The 18,387-nt window shown below is 45.3% G+C and overlaps 1 protein-coding gene across 6 annotated transcripts in view; it reads right to left on the bottom strand.

The window, feature by feature from the left end:
• Nucleotides 1-17,702, bottom strand: part of LOC136170578 (apolipoprotein L3-like) — a 59,145-nt gene extending 41,443 nt beyond the window's left edge. For 3 of the 6 annotated variants that reach the window (XR_010663656.1, XR_010663657.1, XM_065938896.1), the window contains exons 1-2: nt 17,575-17,677; nt 8,069-8,179 (exon numbers count right to left, since the gene is read on the bottom strand). Coding sequence is in view for 4 of the 6 variants with exons in the window: in XM_065938896.1 (XP_065794968.1) it covers nt 8,069-8,179; nt 17,575-17,590 (127 nt within the window). In the remaining 2 variants the exon portion in view is untranslated. The other 3 variants (XM_065938898.1, XM_065938906.1, XM_065938912.1) reach the window with 3 other exon arrangements.
• Nucleotides 17,703-18,387: the final 685 nt, after the last annotated feature.

Raw genomic sequence — 18,387 nt, 5'->3', positions numbered from 1 at the left:
CAGCAATCAATGCAAAGAAATAGAGGAAAACAACAGAATGGGAAAGACTAGAGATCTCTTCAAGAAAATTAGAGATAACAAGGGGACATTTTTCATGTAAAGATGGGTTTGATAAAGGACAGAAATGCTATGAACCTAACAGAAGCAGAAGATATTAAGAAGAGGTGGCAGAAATACACAGAAGAATTGTACAAAAAATGATCTTCATCATCCAGATAATCACAAGGGTGTGATCACTCACCTAGAGCCAGAAATCCTGGAATGTGAAGTCAAGTGGGCCTTAGAAAGCATCACTATGAACAAAGCTAGTGGAGGTGATGGAATTCCAGTTGAGCTATTTCAAATCCTGAAAGATGATGCTGTCAAAGTGCTGCACACAATATGACAGCAAATTAGGATAACTCATCAGTGTCCACAGGAGTGGAAAAGTTCAGTTTTCATTCCAATCCCAAAGAAAGGCAATGCCAAAGAATGCTCAAACTACAACACCATTGCACTCATCTCACACACTAGTAAAGTAGTGCTCAAAATTCTCCAAGGCAGACTTCAGCAATACGTGAACCGTGAACTTCCAGATGTTCAAGCTGGTTTTAGAAAAGGCAGAGGAACCAGAGATGAAACTGCCAACATTCACTGGATCATGGAAAAAGCAAGAGAGTTCCAGAAAAACATCTATTTCTGCTTTATTGACTATGCCAAAGTCTTTGACTGTGTGGATCACAATAAACTGTGGAAAATTCTGAAAGAAATGGGAATACCAGACCACCTGACCTGCCTCTTGAGAAACCTATATGCAGGTCAGGAAGCAACAGTTAGAACTGGACATGGAACAACAGACTGGTTCCAGATAGCAAAAGGAGTACGTCAAGGCTGTATATTGTCACCTTGCTTGTTTAATTTATATGCAGAGTACATCATGAGAAATGCTGGGCTGGAAGAAGCACAAGCTGGAATCAAGATTGCTGGGAGAAATATCAGTAACCTCAGATATGCAGATGATACCACCCTTATAGCAGAAAGTGAAGAGGAACTAAAGAGCCTCTTGATGAAAGTGAAAGAGGAGAGTGAAAAAGTTGGCTTAAAGCTCAACATTCAGAAAACTAAGATCATGGTATCTGGTCCCATCACTTCATGGCAAATAGATGGGGAAACAGTGGAAACAGTGTCAGACTTTATTTTTGGGGGCTCCAACGTCACCGCAGATGGTAATTGCAGTCATGAAGTTAAAAGACGCTTACTCCTTGGAAGTAAAGTTATGACCAACGTAGATAGCATATTAAAAACAGAGACATTACTTTGCCAACAGAGGTCTGTCTAGTCAAGGTTATGGTTTTTCCAGTGGTCATGTACGGATGTGAGAGTTGGACTATGAAGAAAGCTGAGAGCCAAAAAATTGATGCTTTTGAACTGTGGTGTTGGAGAAGACTCTTGAGAGTCCCTTGGACTGCAAGGAGATCCAACCAGTCCATCCTAAAGATCAGTCCTCGGTGTTCATTGGAAGGACTGATGCTGAAGCTGAAACTCCAATACTTTGGCCACCTCATCGAAGAGTTGACTCATTGGAAAAGACCCTGATGGTGGGAGGGATCGGGGACAGGAGGAGAAGGGGACGACAGAGGATGAGATGGCTGGATGGCATCACTGATTCGATGGACATGAGTTTGGTAAACTCCAGGAGTTGGTGATGGACAGGGAGGCCTGGTGTGCTGCGATTCATGGGGTCGCAAAGAGTCAGACATGACTGAGTGACTACTCTGAACTGGAGGTCTGCGTGGGCATTTGAGAACAACCGAACTAGTACCTGCCTGAGGTACTCACCTAGTAATCATGTGTGTATCATGGGAGCACTGGGCAGGGGCCCTAACACTCCACAGGGGAGAGGGGATTCTAGAGAAGGGGAGAGGTTTCTACTTGGAACTAACACATTCCAGGTAGGGGGGACAGCACGACACTAGGCAGGACGTACTATGTGGTAGGCCCCGGCCCAGGCCACGGACACACATTATATTTGGTCCTCATCACAACATAGGGAAATACCCTTCTCATTTTATAGGTTAGGTCAGGTAAGGTGCTCCCGATCTGGGAGGCCTGTGTGGGAGGCAGCAAAGGCCAGATTGGGGTTCAGTTTAGAGTCCACTGACCCTCAGAGAGCAGCTGGGTGGGCAGCAGGGCGAGCGGTGGAGGTAACAGCCTCTGTGTTGACAGCCCAGGGTCTGGGAGCAGAAGGAGGCTTGGACCAAGGGAGAGGGCAGGAGAAGCTCCAGGGGACCTCCCCTCCCTGTCCCGCCTGGCCTTGGAGACTTCCTCCACTGTGCCCACCCCCTTCATGGGCTATCCTGGCCTCATTTCTGAGTCATTAGCAGGGGGTCAGAAGGCAGGGGGAGGAAGTTAGCATCTTGTCTGTGGCTGGTCTGGGAACAGACCAGCAAGTGTTAGGGGACTCCCCATTGCCTCTCTGGGGGATGCTTATCCATGCCTTTCTTGTTTCTTGATTACTTGGCAGGTTAATTTGGCCTGGAGGCACCACACTCAATTCTGGGTCACAAGTAGGAACCTGCCAGAGACGAGGTGGCTGACTACCTGAACGGTCCCTGGGATCCTCTGAGCTCATGGTGGCAGCAGCAGGGTCTCAGAGATCTCACCCGTCTGTGTCAGGCTGGAAGAAGGTGTTGTTTCACCCTTGGGGAAGAGAAAACAGATTGTGAGCTTGATCATGTGTGAGCAGTGGCTGTAGGGAGCAGTGAGGGGCGTGGTCCCGGTTTCCCCTGGGACAGCCACCAGCGCCACCAGGGACTTAACCCAGCGTGGTTCTCTGTGCCCTGGGCTCTGCAGATCACTTGTTATGGAAAGTTACTCATCCTCCCGCCGTCCTCCCCAGGCAGAGTCCTGCTCTCCTATTGGGGCACAAGGAGAGGATAATCAGAGAGGAGACAGCCATCTGATAAGTTACAGGAGCAATAAAACCAGAGACAGAAGAACAGGTAGGAAGGGAACACTCTGGAAATTACATGAGACTGGGAACACTTGTGTTACTAGTTGGTTTTAGGTGATAATGATCCATTGTCTATGATGTGCAGGCTCCTGAAACTCACCTAAACTTAGGCCAGTCCAAGTTTTCACATTTCTGTTGAAGCCCAGCCTTGAACCCAAGTCTTTCTGATCCAAATCCCAGGTTTGTGATGACTAAGCTCTACTTGCTTTAATGTACAAAAATGTCTATTTGTGGATGCATGTTAATCAGTAAATAACTTTTTACTGCAAAATGATGTCATGCACCCTGTGGTTGAGTCTCTGCCTTGATAAAGTTCCCTGTGCTGTAGCTCCCATAGCCCACATCTTCCTCGCTTCTGCAATAGCCTTTATCCCACAAACCTTTTTACTGGAGTCCCACCAGCCACACTCCAATCCCTGCAGCCCTTCCCTGGTCGGCTGAGGACCTGAATGGTGTCCTCTGCTGTCCACTCCTGATTGTTGGACTTCAGGCTGTTTTTAATCCTTCATGTAAATGATAGTACAAAGAACACTCTTCTTGTATAAAACTTTGCCTACATTTAAGATTCTTTCATTAAGCTATTGCTAGAAGTAGAATGCTGGATCCAAGGGTATCAACACCTAACATTTTTTCATACTTAAGCTACTTTGTTATGCAAAGAGACTGTACAAATTTCCATTCACACATATCATATGTGATGGTGTCCATCCTTGTCTTGCCAGTTCTCTGTTATTTTTTTAAATAGCAGATCTTTATATATAGAGAGAATTTCTTTTGGTTCTGGTTGTGACTATCTTGTGTTGGGAGATGAGAAAGGAAAGCATGTTAATTATACTTAGGCAGTATTTTAAGAAGGCAAAAGAGTACTTATTTAAGTATTCTTCCTGAGACCTGGCTGAAATGATAGTAAAGGTCCTTATAGTTACAGTAACAGCTACTCGTGAGAGTGGCTTGTATTTCTGATTTTGCTCTGCACTGGTAGTTACTCTAACTAAGACTTTTAAAATTATAATCATATTGTTCTGATAACCAGGAGGTGTGTACCACTGTATCCCCATTTACAACTAAGGAAGGTGAAGCATAGATGTTCTATGATTTGCCTGAGGTCAGAAGCCTTGTTCATGGAGAACTGGACCCCACCTCACTCTCTGGGCTCAAGATCCCATAGCTGTCTTCTTCTCACTTTACTTCTAACAATAATAGTAATAAAAAAGCAGGGATGGTGGCGACAGGAAACCAGAGTCTTCACACTCCCTCCCTGGGCTGAAAATTATGACTGCTCCTTATTTACCGATTGCACATTTATCCTTGCTCTGGTCTCCCCTCTCCATAGATAGAGTTACTGAGACAATCACTGGTAAAACTGCCCCTGCCATTCTCTACAGCACCCAGTCTGGAGTGGCCCATCTTCCTTAGAGTTTTTCCCAAGCCCCCTAACCTGAGCCCTGATCCTAGAATCTTTCTTTCTATCACCTTCCCTCTGCAATGCCCAGGGTTCCCCTCAAGAAGAGTAACCATCAGCTTGATTACTAGGGAGTATGCCTGGTGACACAGGCTGTGGGCACTGACTGTGTGGATGGGAGAGAATTTACACAGACAGGCCTGTCTCCAGGCAGGTGGGAGAGGAGAGCTGGCTGGTCCCTTGCCTCCTTCTCTGCCTCGAAGCTGTAGGACCCCAGGAGCCAGGGCAGCCAATTGAAATTCGGAAACACAAGAACCAAGAGCCAAACCAGAGACAGGAGAAGAGCCTGGGCAGAGAGGGCTGATCCTGGATGATGCTGAACACTTGAAAATGCATTTGGACCCTTGACCTCATCCTTCCATCCTTCCCTGCCATTCTTGTCCTTGTCCTGACCCTTGTCTGGGGCCTCAGCTGGGTGTGGATGCTGGACAGTGCTTCCACTGCTGGATTTCTATCCAGGGTGTCCTCCTCTATTAGCCTCTGATTGGTCACTGCTTGAAAAGTCTATCAGTGGGAGAGAGGAGAACCCTGAAAAGACTCCCCACCCAACTATATGGCCAGATGCAGAGGCCTCCCCTCCATGTGGGCAGAGATTCTCACCAAACATCTCCCTCCATGTGGCTGCAAGTTATCCACCTTGGGCAGGGAAAGTGGGGGGGTGGGGTTAGGGCAGGATCAAGTGCAGAACCCTTAGCCCATCACCAGGCCCTCCTGATGCTCCTACTCCTGTTTTCTTCACCCTCCTGCCTTCTCAGGGCCTGGAGGACTCCCAGCTCCCTGGACTCTGATCCCCCACCCCCACCCCAGCCTCCAGAACTTCACTCAGGCTGCCCCTCCTTCTGCAATGCCGTTCCCCACCTGTCTCACCAGATGAAATGTTACCTGTAATTAGAGTTTCCACTCCAAAATCTCCTCCCCCTGCTGTCTCATCCAGTTCCTCTCCAGTTTCCCCTGGAATCTTACACTTTTGTGGTTGTGGGTCTGTTTGTGTGGAGTTACTTCAGCTCCCAGCACTGGGCAGGTGCCCTATCTCTTCTCTGCTACTCCTCCTGCTCCAGGGCCTCTGGGGCACTCTCCAACCTCCCAGGCACAGCCTGGCTAAAATACAAGGTGTGGAATCCATTACTGGGACATGAAACCACCAACTTCTTGAAGACACAGCACCACACCTTTTACCTGAAGTTGGGTAATTCCATTTGCTTTCCTTATCTGTCTTGATAGGAGCTCTTTCTGCCAGAGAATGCCATCAGATTTCTGACTGTTTCCATTTATGGGCATACCTTGCTTTCCAAAAGATCACCCTCTGCCAGTAAACTGTGAAGTGAGGTTTACATCCTCTTCACACTACGCCATCTTGGTTTAGGAAAGCTTTTGTAGGAATACTGTACTTTCAGGTGGCAGGAAACACCTGTATTTCCTCATGTTTCCTTACTCCAGCCATGATATTTTTACAGGAGGAGAAAGAGGAAGAGAGAAATGTGGAAAGGCATGGGCTCCTGCTAAAATCTGAATAATGCCTTACTGCACTGGAGGCTCCTTTAAAGGCAGAAAAAAACAGTGTATTCCTTCTTGATTGCAGTAGGTACCTCTTAAGTAAATCCTGCTTTAAGGGGATAAAGCAGCAGACATGCAGGAAGGAAGGTAGGGAGTCTGGGAGAGCAGGAAAGGAGGAGAAGAAAAAAAAGAAGGAAGGAGAAGGTAGAAGTTGGAAGAAAAAGAGAAAGAAGAAGAAACAAAAAGCTCTAATCAATTAGTGAAACCTAAAGGGATCTAAAGGTAAATCAGAATGAAAAAAAAAATCTGCAGACAAACTGGAAGAAATGAAAACATTATGCAAAACATGTTGGAAAAATACTGCTAACTTGAGGAAAACTCTCACCAAGACACAAATCCCAGAAAACATTGGACCTCTTAAAAATTAGAAATTGCTAAGGACACTGTAAACCAAATCAAAATGCAAGAGATCTGGAGACAATACCTGCAATACTTTGAAAAGATAAAGGTGAATATCCCCAGCACAGAGAGAAGCTACAAAGCCATATGAGCAGACTGAAACCAGCTTTTAAAAAATGGGTAAGAGTCAAGGCTATGGTTTTTCCAGTGATCATGTATGGATGTGAGAGTTGGACTGTGAAGAAAGCTGAGCGCCGAAGAATTGATGCTTTTGAATTGTGGCATTGGAGAAGACTCTTGAGCGTCCCTTGGACTGCAAGGAGATCCAACCAGTCCATCTTAAAGGAGATCAGTCCTGGGCGTTCATTGGAAGGACTGATGCTGAAGCTGAAACTCTAGTACCTTGGCAAAGAGCTGACTCATTGGAAAAGACCCTGATGCTGGGAGGGATTGGGGGCAGGAGGAGAAGGGGACGACAGAGGATGAGATGGCTGGATGGCATCACTGACTCGATGGGCATGAGTTTGAGTAAACTCCAGGAGTTGGTGATGGACAGGGAGGCCTGGTTTGCTGTGATTCATGGGGTCGCAAAGAGTCGGAAATGACTGAGCGATTGAACTGAACTGAACTGAAGAGAACTGAACAACACTCCCTGGGGAGGTGGCTTGTCCAGGGTCACACAGCTCTCCATGGGCAGGGTAGAGGCCAAGACTAGGCCTTCTGACACTGGTATGTAAGTAGGGAATGTGATTTTCTTTTATTTTATTTAAACTGATCAAATTGTACACTCTGTTTTTATTATTATTATTTTTCTTTTTTTAGCTGCACTACCGACTATGTGGGATCTTAATTCCCCAACCAGGTACTGAACCCACAACCCGTTCAGTGGAAGCAGGTAGTGTCAACCACTGGACCATCAAGGAAGGCCCAAGAATATGATTTTAATAACCCCAAACTTTCTAAGTTTATTTATGCCTGTCTAAACACATAGATCTAAGCCTACAACCCTCCTGTTACACTAATGTGTCTACAGTTTGACTATTTATCTTAATATTACAAAACCAGGATCATAATGCAGACATTGTGTAGTAAGCCCTTCTCACTTCCTCCATCTGGATCATCTTCCTCACACATGATCAACCATCATGGGCAGCCCTTAGCTGAGGGCCCAGAGAGCACAGGAAGGCAATGTCCTGCATTTTCCCACTTGGTCTCCTGCCCCTCCCCTCTCAGTCCTCAGTTTCCCTCTAGGACCTGGCACTGAGCAGGCACTCAGAGACAGGGTGGTGATAAACCTGGATTCCTTGTATCTCAAAAGGAACACTTTCCCCACCCTGGGGGCAGCCTCAAGGTGGCCAGCCCATGGGAGAAGAGGCTGTCCTCTACCCATCTGCTTTCTCCAGATTTCCCAAAGGCCTGAGCACCCCCAAACTTCCTTCTGGGGTCACCACTCACATCTCAGGAGTCCACATCCTGAGCTGAGCCCACCTGAGCAAGTCTCAACCTCCCTCTGCACCGTTTAGGGGCCTTGGGGGTGGGGGGAAGCCCTCAGACACACCTGCCCCCACATCCAGGCTCTGCCCCTGTTTAATCTGCCCCTCTGGCTATGACCTCATCTCTCTGAGCTTCTGTTTCCTTCTTCTGTCAACCAGTGACATCACCCTTTTCTCAGACAGTTGTCCAGAGGATGGGGAGATGGGCGGGTCCTACTCCCTGCTCACCCAGGAGTCTTCCTCTGGCCGAGTGTGAACAAGATCCAGTTGTTCTCAGCTCTGCAGATGCAGCCACCAGCTGTGCAGTAAACCACACACACCCTCTGGGCCCAGCTATACCTGGAGAAGCAAAAGGGAAAGTGAATGCCCTTCCATCTGGGTTGCTCAGATTAAACAATCACCCTGCCCCCCAGGCACCACCTCCCTTAGATAACCAAGCCCAGTGCTGTCCTGTGCAGTCCTTCATGGCCGAGTACATTGTGCCTTGGGCTCTGTGAAGGAAGACCTGCCACCAACAGACTGTGAGGTCCTTTGCCAAGAGTGCTCCGTCTACTGTGTGGTCTTCTTCCCAGCCCCTCCACCCTCTCCACCCACCCTCACTCACCAGCCTGCCTGCCTTCTTCACCTTCGCACTGTCAGCACTTGGCACAGTCCCAGAAAATACCAGCTGCTCACTGCATACTGGTCATACTCCTGCTGCTGAGGGGCACACTCATGCAGGTTCCAGGCACTCCCTCCCTCAGATCCTTCTTCCAGAAACACCTGCTCCGACCACCTGGCAAAGTTATGCTCATCTTTCAAAGCCCAATCCTGGCACCACTTTGTCTGAGAAATTCTCAAGAAGTCCCCTACTCTGCTCCCATCTTACCTGGGAGAGGGCCCTAAATCCACCACTTAGTCATTGTGTGCATGTCACCTACAACCGTTATAGACTCACTTCAGTTCAGTTCAGTCACTCAGCTGTGTGTCCAACTCTTTGCAGTCCCATAGATTGCAGCACACCAGGCTTCCCTGTCCATCACCAACTCCTGGAGCTTGCTCAAGCTCATGTCCATTGAGTCGGTGATGTCTAGGTCCTTGTAGTCTTGTCCATGAGGGTAACAATGACACCAGTGACTTTGGTCCCAGTGGCCCAGGCTGGATGGATGCAGAGTTCACAGGAAGGGCTGAGAGCACACTGCACTTTTCTACCTCACTTGACAATAGGTCTATTTGGGAGGACTTTTGTAGGAAGTCCAGAGTCTTAGTAACTCAGGAAAGTCTACAAGAGAGGGCCAACCCTGTTTCCTCTGCCCATGATGACTCTTTTCTGGGGAACCTAAAAGGAAATAGGGTTGGTTCTCTCAGAAGCACATCAATCAAGGTGCTCACTTCCTCTCCCACTGTCATCTAGCACCTGATTCAGCAGTGAGGGCAGGACGGGGAGGGGGACAGCACATTGAGTTCCCAAGGTCAGGAGGGGCAGAGGAGGTGGCCTCCCAGCACCCCTGGAGGTTCTCCTGCTCTCTCCCTTGGTCTCAGCCTCCTCCTGCTCCCAGGCCCTGGGGCGTCACCACAGAGGCCCTTTCCTCCAGCTCTTGCCCTTGTCCACCCAGCTGCTCTGTGAGGGTCAGTGGACCCTGAAATAAACCCCAGTCTGGCCTTTGCCACGTCCCACCTGTGTGACCTGGAGTTCCTTAACTGACCTCACCTTAAGATGGAAATCATGTTTCCCTATGTGTTCATGAGGGTGAAATCGAGTGTGTGTCCATGTCTGGGGCCAGTGCCCGCCACACAGTAGGTCCTGCCTAGTGTGCTGCTGTCCCCTCTCCCTGGACTGTGTTAGTTTCAGGTGGAAACCTCTTTCTCTAGAATCCCCCCTCCCCCACGCTGTGTTAGGGCATTTTCCCAGTGCTCCCATTCATGAGCCCCTGCTTACCAGGGGTGACTGCCTCAGGCAGATACTGGTCCTATTGATCTCAAGCTCGCCTGCAGATACCCAGGTGCTCAATTGTTTCCCCCACCCACCCCCGCCCAATCAATCAATACAGAGTTAATTCTGTGAATTCCCTCCAGGCAAGTTCTAGTTTCCTTTCTCCCTTAGTGATGCAGGAAACAGGAAAAAATTTAGAAGCCTTCCAGCTGAGGGGGTGGAGAAAGAGAGAAAGAAATCTGATGTCTCTTCTAATAAGGCCACCAATCTTATTGATTAGGACTCTACACTTATGATCTTGTTTTACCTAATTACTGCCTTAAAGGCCCTATCTCCTAATACAGTCATTGCAGGGAGAAGGATGGGTCAGGATTTCAACTTATGAATTAGGGGCAGGGGGAACAGTCTACCTATAACCCCAGGTGAAACCATTAACAGTACCCCAGACGACATTTGCTCAGGAAGGTGAACTTGAACCACTTTATGTGTGTTCTTGTTTGCTCAGCCACTCAGTCATGTCCAACTCTTTGCAACCTCATAGACTGTAGCCTGCCAGTCTCTTTCCATGGGATTCTCCAGTCAAGAATACTGGAGTGGGCTGCCAGTTCCTCCTCCAGGGGATACTCCTGACCCAGGGATGGAACCCACATCTCATGTGTCTCCTGAATTGCAGGCAGATTCTTTATTGCTGAGCCACTTTAAACTGAATACCATTTATGTTCCACCATAATTTCTTCTAATCTTTTTTTTTCTTTTTTTTTGGTGTAGAGAGCCAAAAGTTTATTGACGATGTCACTGAGTGTTTCCCGGAGAGAGAATACAGGGAAGAACTGCAGTTCCCAATCACGGAAGACAATGCCTGGGAGATTTTTGTGGCTGAGGCCAAATTGTCCAGGTAAACCACATACGTGTGTCAGGAATTTTATCCAGATCTTCTTGGGAAGATCTCCCCAGGCTAGCTTCCTCCTGGCAGACACACCTCCTCCAGGCAGGATCCTAAAGTTGGGATCGAGGTTGTTGCTTCTCAAGAGCCAATCAGGAATGTTTCCTTCATATCATTTGCTGGCAATGAACAGCCTCAGGTTGAGAAGAGTTGAAACCGGTAAGGAAGGGGCAGGTTATGTGACCTTGGACAAGTTACTGAACTACTTTTGGCCTTAGTTTCTTCATCTGTTCAATTTGATTGTGCAGAAAACTGAGATCATGTGTGCAACGTGCTTCACATGATGGCTGACACAGAGTAGGTGCTCAATTAATGCTAACTTTTAAAAAGCTTGTTGTGAAGAGATCAAAGTTCTTTTCCCTAGAGGTAAGAACCAAGCTGGACTTCCTTTGGGACAGGTCAGAAAATCCTGCCACCAGCATCACTTTGTGTTGGAAGACCTTTTAGAACTAACACCCAAAAAAGATGACCTTTTCATGATAGGGGACTGGAATGCAAAAGTAGGAAGTCAAGAAACACCTGGAGTAATAGGCAAATTTGACCTTGGAGTACAAAATGAAGCAGGGCAAAGGCTAATAGAGTTTGGCCAAGAGAACATACTGGTCATAGCAAACACCCTCTTCCAACAACACAAGAGAAGACACTACACAAGGACATCACCAGATGGTCAATACCGAAATCAGATTGTTTATTTTCTTTGCAGCCAAAGATGGAGAAGCTCTATACAGTCAGCAAAAACAAGACCAGAAGTGGACTGTGGCTCAGATCATGCACTCCTTATTGCCAAATTCAGACTTAAATTGAAGAAAGTAGGGAAAACTACTAGACCATTCAAGTATGAACTAAATCAAATCCCCTATGATTATACAGTGGAAGTGAAAAAATAGATTTAAGGGAATAAATCTGATAGACAGAGTGCCTGAAAAACTATGGATGGAGGTTCTTGACATTGTACAGGAGACAGGGATCAAGACCATCCCCAAGAAAAAGAAATGCAAAAAAACATAATGGCTGTCTGAGGAGGCCTTACAAATAGCTGTGAAAAGAAGAGAAGTGAAAAGCAAAGGAGAAAAGGAAAGATATACCCATTTGAATGCAGAGTTCCAAACAATAACAAGGAGAGAGATAAGAAAGCCTTCCTCAGTGAACAGTGAATAAAAATAGAGGAAAACAATAGAATGGGGAAAATTAGAGATATCTTCATGAAAATTAGACATACCAAGGGAAAATTTCATGCCAAGATGGGCTCAGTGAAGGACAGAAATGGTATGGACCTAACAGAAGCAGAAGATATTAAGAAGAGGTGGCAAGAATACACAGAAGAACTGTACAAAAAAGATCTTCATGACTCAGATAATCACGATGGTGTGATCACTCACCTAGAGCCAGACATCCTGGAATGTGAAGTCAAGTGGGTCTTAGGAAGCATCACTATGAACAAAGTTAGTGGAGGTGATGGAATTCCAGTTGAGCTCTTTCAAATCCTAAAAGCTGATGCTGTGAAAGTGCTGCACTCAATATGACAGCAAATTAGGAAAACTTAGCAGTGGCCACAGGACTGGAAAAGGTCAGTTTTCATTCCAATCCCAAAGAAAGGCAATGCCAAAGAATGCTCAAACTGCCACACAATTGCACTCATCTCACACAGTAGTAAAGTAATGCTCAAAATTCTCCAAGCCAGGCTTCAGCAATGCGTGAACTGTGAACTTCCAGATGTTGAAGCTGGTTTTAAAAAAGACAGAGGAACCAGAGATCAAATTGCCAACATCCCCTGGATCATTAAAAAAGCAAAAGAGTTCCAGAAAAACATCTATTTCTGCTTTACTGACTATGCCAAAGCCTTGATTGTGTGGATCACAATAAACTGTGGAAAATTCTTCAAGAGATTGGAATACCAGACCACCTGACCTGCCTCTTGAGAAACGTATATGCAGGTCAGGAAGCAACAGTTAGAACTGGACATGGAACAACAGACTGGTTCCAGATAGGAAAAGGAGTACGTCAAGTCTGTATATTGTCACCTTGCTTATTTAACTTATATGCAGAGTACATCATGAGAAACGCTGGGCTGGAGGAAGCACAAGCTGGAATCAAGATTGCCAGTGGAAATATCAATAACCTCAGATATGCAAATGACACCACCCTTATAGCAGAAAGTGAATAAGAACTAAAGATCCTCTTGATGAAAGTGAAAGAGGAGAGTGAAAAAGTTGGCTTAAAGCTCAACATTCAGAAAACTAAGATCATGGTATCTAGTCCCATCACTTCATGGCAAGTAGATGGGGAAACAGTGGAAACAGTGGCTAACTTTACTTTTTCGGGCTCCAAAATCACTGCAGATGGTGACTGCAGCCATGTAATTAAAAGATGCTTTCTCCTTGGAAGGAAAGTTATGACAAACCTAGACAGCATATTAAAAAGTGGAGACATTACTTCATCAACAAAGGTCCATATAGTCAAGGCTATGGTTTTTCCAGTGGTCATGTATGGATGTGAGAGTTGGACTGTAAAGAAAGCTGAACTCCGAAGAGTTGATGCTTTTGAACTGTGTGTTGGAGAAGACTCTTGAGAGTCCCTTGGACAGCAAGGAGATCCAACCAGTCCATCCTAAAGGAGATCAGTCCTGGGTGTTCATTGGAAGGACTGATGCTGAAGCTGAAACTCCAATACTTTGATCACCTGATGAAAAGAGCTGACTCATTTGAAAAGACGCTGATGCTGGGAAAGATTGAAGGCAGGAGGAGAAGGGGACGACAGCGGATGAGATGGTTGGATGGCATCACTGACTCAATGGACATGATTTTGGGTAAACTCCGGGAGTTGGTGATGGACAGGGAGGCCTGGCGTGCTGTGGTTCATGGGGTTGTAAAGAGTTGGACACGACTGAATAAATGAACTGAACTGAACTGAACTATAATAAGGAGGGAAGATTAGGTAAAATTTATAAAGAAATGTTGTGTATTAAAGTTCAGATTTATGAAGAAGTTAAAAAATGAAGCTATGATGTCTCTACTGTGTGAATATAATATGTCTATGTGTACATTATAAATACTATGTTTCCTTTGCATTTGTTTTTGTTGTTCTTCAGCTGCTAAGTCATGTATGACTCTTTGCAGTCCCATGAACTTCAGCACCCTGGGCTTCCCTGTCCTTCACCATTTCCTGGAGTTTTCTCAGTCTCATGTCCATCAAGTTGGTGATGCCATTCAACCATCTCATCCTCTGTCACCCCCTTCTCCTCCTGCCTTCAGTCTTTCCCAGCATCAGACTCTTTTCTTTGGATAGCTGTTTGTTTTTTTTTTTTTTTTTAATTAACTTTTAAATGAGCTCTGTTTAACTGGTAAAGAAAAGTAAAAGCTTGCAAATCAAACATTTTAAAATGCAATAGAAACTAGTGCAAATGAATTTTAGGTTTTTGTGACTTGAACAATTTTCAGGATTAAATTAATCTGTGGTACTAAAGTTTGTGGTTTAAGTTTGTTAATTAATAGACACATCTTTAGAGTCATCAATATTAAGTATAGTACTTCCCCATCAGCATACTTCTGTACTTGTTTCCTCTGTCTGATTAATTTTCCCCAAACATGGATAACTAAGCAAATATATACATATAAATACAAAGTAGGCCTATCACCAAGGAATATGAAGGACTCATGGAAGGTAGCAACCACTCTGGTAACAAGGAACAAAATATATTGATTATCAGTGCTTTCTATGGAAAAACTTGCAATCAAAAGGGCAAAATGATGGGGAAAATGTTCACATACTTAAGTATGGGAAAATCTTTCTGGTTTATACAGAGTTTAATTTAAAGTTTAGGCTAAACAAAACAGCGTGCTTATGACCTATTAAACATACATTGTTATATGCTTTAACCATTAAAAGAAAAAAATACATTTAAAGGTTAAAATGGAGTAACTGTGGTTCAGATATCGAAAATGGAGCTAATCGCCATTGTGTACATGGTTTTAGACATTTTATTACCAAGAAATTAAGGTTCCTAAACTGTAACAGATTTAAAGATACCACCATCTGTTTTCAAAACTATATCTGCTAGCAGCAGCCAACTGCAACTTGACAGCCCCAAGATCTCGTCTTGTAATTATAAAAACTTCTCTTACTTTAGGAATTGTACCAACCTAGATAGCATATTAAAAAGAGGAGACATTACTTTGCCAACAAAGTTCTGTCTAGTCAAGGCTATGGTTTTTCCAGTGGTCGTGTATGGATGTGAGAGTTGGACTGTGAAGAAAGCTGAGTGCCAAAGAATTGATGCTTTTGAGCTGTGGTGTTGGAGAAGACTCTTGAGAGTCCCTTGGACTGCAAAGCGATCCAACCAGTCCATCCTAAAGGAGATCAGTCCTGGGTGTTCATTGGAAGGACTGATGCTGAAACTGAAACTCCAATACTTTGGCCACCTCATGGGAAGAGCTGACTCATTGGAAAACACCCTGATGCTGGGAGGGATTGGGGGCAGGAAGAGAAGGGGACGACAGAGGATGAGATGGCTGAATGGCATCACCGACTCAACGGACATGAGTTTGAGTAAACTCCAGGAATTGGTGATGGACAGGGAGGCCTGGCATGCTGAGATTCATGGGATTGCAAAAAGTCAGACACGACTGAGTGACTGAACTGAACTGAACTGAATGGCAAATGAAATATCTCAAGCGACTGCCTCCAAGAAGAAGACACTAGATTCTTGAGCAGAATAGTATAAGATAATAAAATTGCTTTAAATTGTGTTTTTATTTTTAACAAAGAGACATGTGGAGTGGCCAATAGCTCCTGTTTTATATGATTAATACTCTTGAAAAAGTTAAAACCAAAATTTATACTAATTTAAGATGTTACTTGGTTACTAGAAGGTGCATAAAGAGAAAATACTGAAAAATTACTTTCCTGGTTGACATCTAAAATAGAATATTTTTAGAAAATAACACATAGTGCATTTTGATCATTATTCTTACCTTACCTACTAATTTTCAAATATTTATTCAGGTGCTATATCAAAGTAATCAAAGAAAAATGTATTTTGTTTTCGTGATGCAAAATATTGGTGCTAAGCTTGGGTCTAGGGACTATTTCCAACACTGTGTCCATTCCCCAAATTGAGGCAGGACCACACTGCATTTCAACAGGAAGCAGCCAGAGCAGTCATTGCTTTATTACCTCAAAATTTGGGGAAAGGTGATAAGAGAATGGAAACTAAAAATGAGTTCCTCTGGCAAGTTTATAATTAACTTCTCTTTCTAAAATTGTATTTCCTTTCCTGTTCCATTCCTGTTCCTCCTCACAGTTGAGGAGTATTCAAAAAGGGGGCAGGGGACAGAGGGATGTGACCAAGCAGGACCCAAAGAGACCTTCCCAGGACAGAACTCTCCTCCACCCTATATCCTCAATCTACCTTAATTACATAAAAACATGTTTGCATCCTAGGCCTCCCCCAAGTTCCAAAGAATAAATTAATTTAGAGAAGTGAGAAAATGTAGAAAGAAACAAAAGAGTTAGCAAGACAAAATAATAATTGTTTAGCCACTAAACAAATTCAAGAACTTTTATTTCCTTCTCAAGAGCTAACATTCTGAATTATGTCACCTGGATCATGCCATCACTTTATGGCAAATAGATGGGGAAACAAAGGAAACAGTGACAAAGTTTATTTTCTTGGATTCCAAAATCACTGTAGATGGTGACTGCAGCCATGAAATTTAAAGGAACTTGCTGTTTGGAAGAAAAGCCATGACAAACCTAGACAGCACATTAAAAAGCAGACATGTTACTCTGGCGACAATGGTCCATCTAGTCAAAGCTATAGTTTTTCCAGTAGTCATGCATGGATGTGAGAGTTGGACCATAAAGAAAGCTGAGCTCCAAAGAATTGATACTTTCAAACTGTGGTGCTGGAGAAGATTCTTGAGAATCCCTTGGACTGCAAGGAGAGCAAACCAGTCAATCCTAAAGGAAATCAGTCCTGAATATTCATAGGAAGGACTAATGCCAAAGTTGAAGTGCCAATACTTTGGCCACCTGATGCAAAAAACTGAGTCACTGGAAAAGACCCTGATGCTGGGAAAGATTGAAGGCAGGAGAAGAGGATGACAGAGGATGAGATAGTTGGATGGCATCACTGACTCGATGGACATGAGTTTGAACAAGCTCCAGGAGTTGGTGATGGACAGGGAAGACTGGCATGCTGCAGTCCATGGGGTCACAAAGGATCAGACACCACTGAGCTGCCGAACTGAACTGAACTGACAGGACTCCTTGCTTGGTGCCCCACAATAAATGTTGCAGTTTCCTTTACCACAACCCAGTGTCAGTAGGTTGGCTTGAAGGTGTATGGCTGAGAGGACCCAAATTTGGCTTGGAAACACTCCATCTGTATTGTCTTCCCCACATAGGACCTCCCATTACTCCAAACCACATCCTGAGCAGAGGACCCAGCAAGTGTAGAAAGGCAAAGCCCTGCATCTCCGTGCTTGGTCTCGTGTCCCTCTTCAGAGACAGGGTGTGTGAATAAACCGTTATTCCTTGCATCTCAGAAGAACCCTTTCCCCCCCATCAGCGTCAGCACAGCACCCTGAGGGTAGCTTCAAGGTGGCCACAGGAAGAGAGGGTGTGACTCCTTCATCCTCCTCCACCTCCTCTGCTTTCTCCAAATTCCTAAAGGGTTGAGAACCCTAAATACACACCTTCCTTCAGGGGTCAGTGCTTACATCTCAGGAGCTCACATCTTGAGCTGAGCGCACCTGAGAAGGTGCCGCCCTCCCTTTGCTCTGTTTAGGAGACCCAAGGCAGGAGGAAGCCCTCAGACACACCTGCCTCCACATCCAGGCTCTGCCCCTGCCTCACCTGCTGCCTCAGCCATGGCCTCACCTCTTTGAGCCTCCATTTCCTTCTTCTGTCAACTAGTGACAATCATCCTTTTTTCAGGCATTCATCCTGAGGATGGGGAGATGAGTGGGGATCCTACCACTCTTGCTTACCCAGGAATCTTCCTCTGGCTGAGTGTGAACAAGATCCAGTTGTTCTCCCCTCGGCAGATGCAGCCACCTTCTGTGTGTCTCTGCAATAAACACACACACTTTCTGGACCCAGATATACCAAAAGAACAAAAGGGGGAAGTGAACTCATTCATATCTGAATTGCTCACATCAAACAAACATCCTGCTCACCAGGACCCACCTTGGCCTAATCCCACCCTCCTGCTTGTCCCCTTTGAGAAACAAGCCTAATGTTGACATGCCAGAGCCTTCCTGGCTCAGCACATCCTGTCTTGGGCTCCATGAATGAAGACCTGTCACCAACACACTGTGAGGCCCTTGGCAAATCACTCCCCTACCCCACTGTTGGAGTCCTTTAATGGACTGGAATCTGGTGGTCCGGAGTCGACGATAAGAAAGTGAAAGAAAGAAAGAGGCTAATATTCCCTGGGTTACGCAGCCATCCTTTGTGCTCCAGGGAATGAGCCAGAGAGAGAGAGAGAGAGAGAGAGAGAGAGAGAGAGAGAGAGAGAAGGACACGGGGACCCAAGTCTCTGGTAGAGCAAGGGTGTTTTATTGAATTCTGTAAGAGTATATATACAATAATACAAGGTAGCTTCTTCAGATAAAGAGCAAGAGACCAGACTTTACAAGTTACCAAGGAAGCAAGGAGCAATAGAGGCCATAAGGCCAAAAGGCGATCCAT

The sequence above is a fragment of the Muntiacus reevesi genome, chromosome 1 (genome assembly GCF_963930625.1).
Source record: "Muntiacus reevesi chromosome 1, mMunRee1.1, whole genome shotgun sequence".
NCBI lineage: Eukaryota > Metazoa > Chordata > Mammalia > Artiodactyla > Cervidae > Muntiacus > Muntiacus reevesi.
This window is presented reverse-complemented; position numbering and strand designations above follow the sequence as displayed.